The 4,123-nt window shown below is 35.5% G+C and overlaps 1 protein-coding gene across 1 annotated transcript; it reads left to right on the top strand.

The window, feature by feature from the left end:
- The first annotated feature begins 1,748 nt into the window (after positions 1 to 1,748).
- Positions 1,749 to 2,714, top strand: LOC113505992. The gene has a single exon (XM_026888858.1). The coding sequence runs from the start codon at positions 1,749 to 1,751 to the stop codon at positions 2,712 to 2,714; it is 966 nt and encodes a 321-aa protein (XP_026744659.1).
- Positions 2,715 to 4,123: the final 1,409 nt, after the last annotated feature.

Genomic DNA, 4,123 nt, shown 5'->3' with positions numbered 1-4,123 from the left:
GGTCTATGGTACTATAGCCTTAACATAGTACGTATTGTTTGATATATTATGTAAAATATTCATTTTGCTTTTTTTTTGTTATGCTTTAAATATGCCTCGTAAATGCATCAACAGTGTAACCCCAGTAAAATTTATTTTTCTCCATTGTTGGATTTATTATTATAATATATGTTTTTTATCATTTTACAATTTTACGCTGTTCTTGCATAAACATAATATTTGTAAAAATAGTACAATTTTTACAAATATTATGTATACATTTATTTTTTAAAATAGTAACTTATGAAGTTTCTTCCGGTTCTTCTCCATAAGAGTGACACTTTGGAACCGCGCAACGAGAGCCATCACCTTAACGTTTTGAAAGTGCCTGGAAAACGACCTACTTGAAATAAAAAACTTTTGATTTTGATGTCTATGTCTACGTCTTGTCTATATTCATAGTCAGCCAAAATTGACTGGCTTTCTTCAAACTTTCCTATAAAACAAATCAAACATGAGTTTTTTTACATTGGATTACGCCTTACATTAAATGCAATATGTTTCGTAGACTACACACTTTTGGTTCCCATTTTGTTAAAAAATATATATGATGGATGGTCGGCTCCATCACTGTTTAAAAAGGGCGAGGTTAGCGTCGCTGACGTCACGTTTTTTGACTATTTTCCATCTTCAAATCAAAACACTTTATTTACTTCAAACAACTTTTATTTAGTGACGTAACAATCAGTATAAATACAACGGCATAAAAGGAATGGCACAGTGTGACGGAGATGTGTTCCGTCCGGCGCACTGAGCCGCTCTGAGCCCGTCGCCTCTATTTATACCGACCGACGTGCTCGAAGCACATGTCCGAGTTTTTAGGTTATGATTTAAAGTTTATAATTATTTTGATAATCTTTTAAATTAGTTGAACAGATAATTAATTGAAACGGATAATTAATTGAAACAGATGGAATAGAATATTTATTTAATGTTGTTACAGGTATAACAAAAAAATAACAGGTGCCAAAAGGGTGTACATTATTGATATACATAGGTGCAATCACAATGAATTAACAAATTAAATAAAAGTACTTGACTAAAATAAAAATCACTAATAAACACAATAAAGGAACAAAATTTGTTAGAAACAATAGTAAAATTATCTGCTTAATAACATTTCTCTGTTAAAAATCGTTAATGCTATAGTAACATTTACTAACTAGGAACATTTTGAGGCTTTTTTTGAATAATTTATCATTCATTATTGATGTGTTCTCCGCTCGATGCGCCTCGATGTGGACGTGTGCAAGTAATTTGTTGAACTTTTGCTTAAAATTCAAGTAATTAAATTTGTGATTGGTGGATAGTGTCAAATCGTATTCCTTGTCTAGCTTGTGGAGTTTTTATGGACGGACTCCTCCCAGTGGGTGGGACTAGAGAGGGACAGCTCGTATTCCGGTGTTTTCGATTTGAAAAGTGAAACTGTTGTGTTGGGCCAGAGTGCCGTGATTTGATCCTTGGCCCTGAGAATCGACGGTCGGGTGTTGTGCGCACTGAACCAGTTGAACACGTAGCGCGCGTCGCGAAATACCGGTCTGTGTGTTGCAAGCGGCTACGAGTGCTACGACGGGCTACGACCTCACCACGCCCCCTTGCTACGCGTAGCAGCCAGCTTAGCGCCTATAAATTTCTGTGGAGCAACTAATTGCGCCTGCGCAACTAACAAGAAATTAATCCTAGGCGCTTGCAGAAACTGAAGTCACAAGATGTCAAAAATTACTCGTACGCCCCCGCCGACTCCAAAACCTCAGCTGATGCACACACATTCGAAATCGGATCCAGACTTGCCATCCGCGATGGAAGAAACTGCCGAGCAGAGTCGGAATGTAACATCACGACATAAACGCCCACGTATTTTCGGTTCTCCATCAGATGACCATGATCCTTCTAAGGCATTTTTGACCAACTTTAAAAATGAGTTAATGGTAATGCTTGAAGACTGGAAGTTGGAACAACAAAAAACCTTATCTCAATTGGTTACCGATGTCGCTCACTTAAAACTACAATGTTCCAATATACAACATAGCAATAATGAAATCGAGAAAAAGATTGTATCATTGAATCAAGATTACGAGGAGGCTTTGGCCAAGGTATCTCAACTTGAAGAGACACAAAAAGAAAATAGTAATTGCATTAGCAATCTTGAAAAGCAAATTCAAGAACTTCAACTTAAGTGTCGATCGTCGGCAATTGAAATTAGAAACGTACCAGTAATGCCAAATGAAAAAATAAACGACCTTCTTCAGATTGCCTCGTGCTTGGGACAGACTATCCAAATGGATCTTTCTAGTTCCAATATCCGTGATATTTATCGGTTGCCTGGAAAACCTGGCCTCACTCGCTCTATACTAGTTGAATTCTCAACGGTATATTTCAAAAATAACGTTTTAAGTGCAGTGCGCACTTATAACAAAGAGCGCAATATCAGGGATAAGTTGAACACAGAGAACATTGGCATTGCTGGAGAATGCAAACCAATCTACGTTGATGAACATCTCTCTCCAACTACAAAGAGGCTTTTTTACCTTGCTCGAGACTTCGCGAAACGCAACAGCTACGATTTCTGCTGGATATCTAACGGAAAAATCCTAATACGAAAAAGTTGTGATACAAAGGAAGTTCACTTCGTGAAGACAGAACAGTGTTTGTTGAAATTGGAATCCAAGCAATGACTATTCATCCCAAATTTGAACTCGAATATTAGCGTCAGTAGTGATCATTGTAGCTTTTCTCTTTTTTATAAAAAGTTTCTTTTCTATAATAAGTTTTTGAAAATATTTTTTTAAAATGTTCCTGTAACTTATACATTCTTAAAAAACAAGTTCAAACATGTAAATTTCTAAGTGACTTTAGCCAATTACACTTTATAACTGTAATAATTATATATTCTTATAGTGAGATATGTAACGTGACTGATATTTCCGTGTATATGCCACTGCAACGTAAACCTATAGTATTGCTTAATCATTTAAATTGCATCATTCTTTATTATCGCTTAAGGCAGGTTTCGTTGCTCTCTAAAGATAACTGTTACATCAAAAATGACTGATAACATAAATATTATAGCTAATGACATTGATGACTTCAAAGTAGCATATTCCCACATTTGTTCACCAAATGAATGTTCTGAGCTTGTCGAAAATCCTAACACTACTTTAAAAATTATACACATTAATATAAGGAGCATCAATAAGAATTTCGATCAGTTTGTGTGTATGTTATCTATGATAAATTTTAATTTCGATATTATAATCCTTTCAGAATGCTGGTTAAAAGGGGCGGCTTCACCACCTCATCTTGTTAATTACTCTTTTCATGCTACAACGAATCACTTAATACAAAATTATGGTGTTGTGATATATGTAAGAAATGGACTTGAATACACAATATCTGAACCATCTTTTCGGGATGCAAATTGTCTAATATGTACTGTGGGTAATACTGCAATCGTGGGCCTCTATCGGTCACCATCTTATTCGGACCTAAGCAACTTTTATGACAGTTTAGAGACGGTGATGTGTACTTTGAAATCATTTAAAAACGTGGCCATGATTGGGGATCTCAATGTTGACATTAAGGATAACAACAATGTTGATCGAAACTCTAGTGAATACCTTTTATTTACTGCATCTTTAGGATTGCTATCAGCACATGTGTTTCCGACTAGGCTTGGTAACTGTCTCGATCACATTTTAATGAAGACGGACACAACTGTAAATACAATAGTACTTGAGACCCATATTACAGACCATTTACCTGTGATCCTATGTCTGAGGTATCACAATAAAATATACAATAATACTCAAAAATTTATAACGCGCTTAGACTATGCTTCTATTAAGGAAGATATTGACAAATATGATTTCAATTCCATCATGAATGAAACTGATGCAAATAAAGCTGCTGATAAATTGATTTCGGACATTCAAAATGTGGTTTCTAAGTACACAACACAGAAAAAAACCAGTAGGCGCACGCGCATTTTGAAACCATGGATCACTGAAGGAATGCTTCGTCGTATCAGGAACCGAGATAAAATGCATCTTAATGTTAAAAAAAATATCAATAACAACATTCTTCT

Source organism: Trichoplusia ni, chromosome 28 (genome assembly GCF_003590095.1).
Source record: "Trichoplusia ni isolate ovarian cell line Hi5 chromosome 28, tn1, whole genome shotgun sequence".
In the NCBI taxonomy this organism is placed as follows: Eukaryota; Metazoa; Arthropoda; class Insecta; order Lepidoptera; family Noctuidae; genus Trichoplusia; species Trichoplusia ni.
This window is presented reverse-complemented; position numbering and strand designations above follow the sequence as displayed.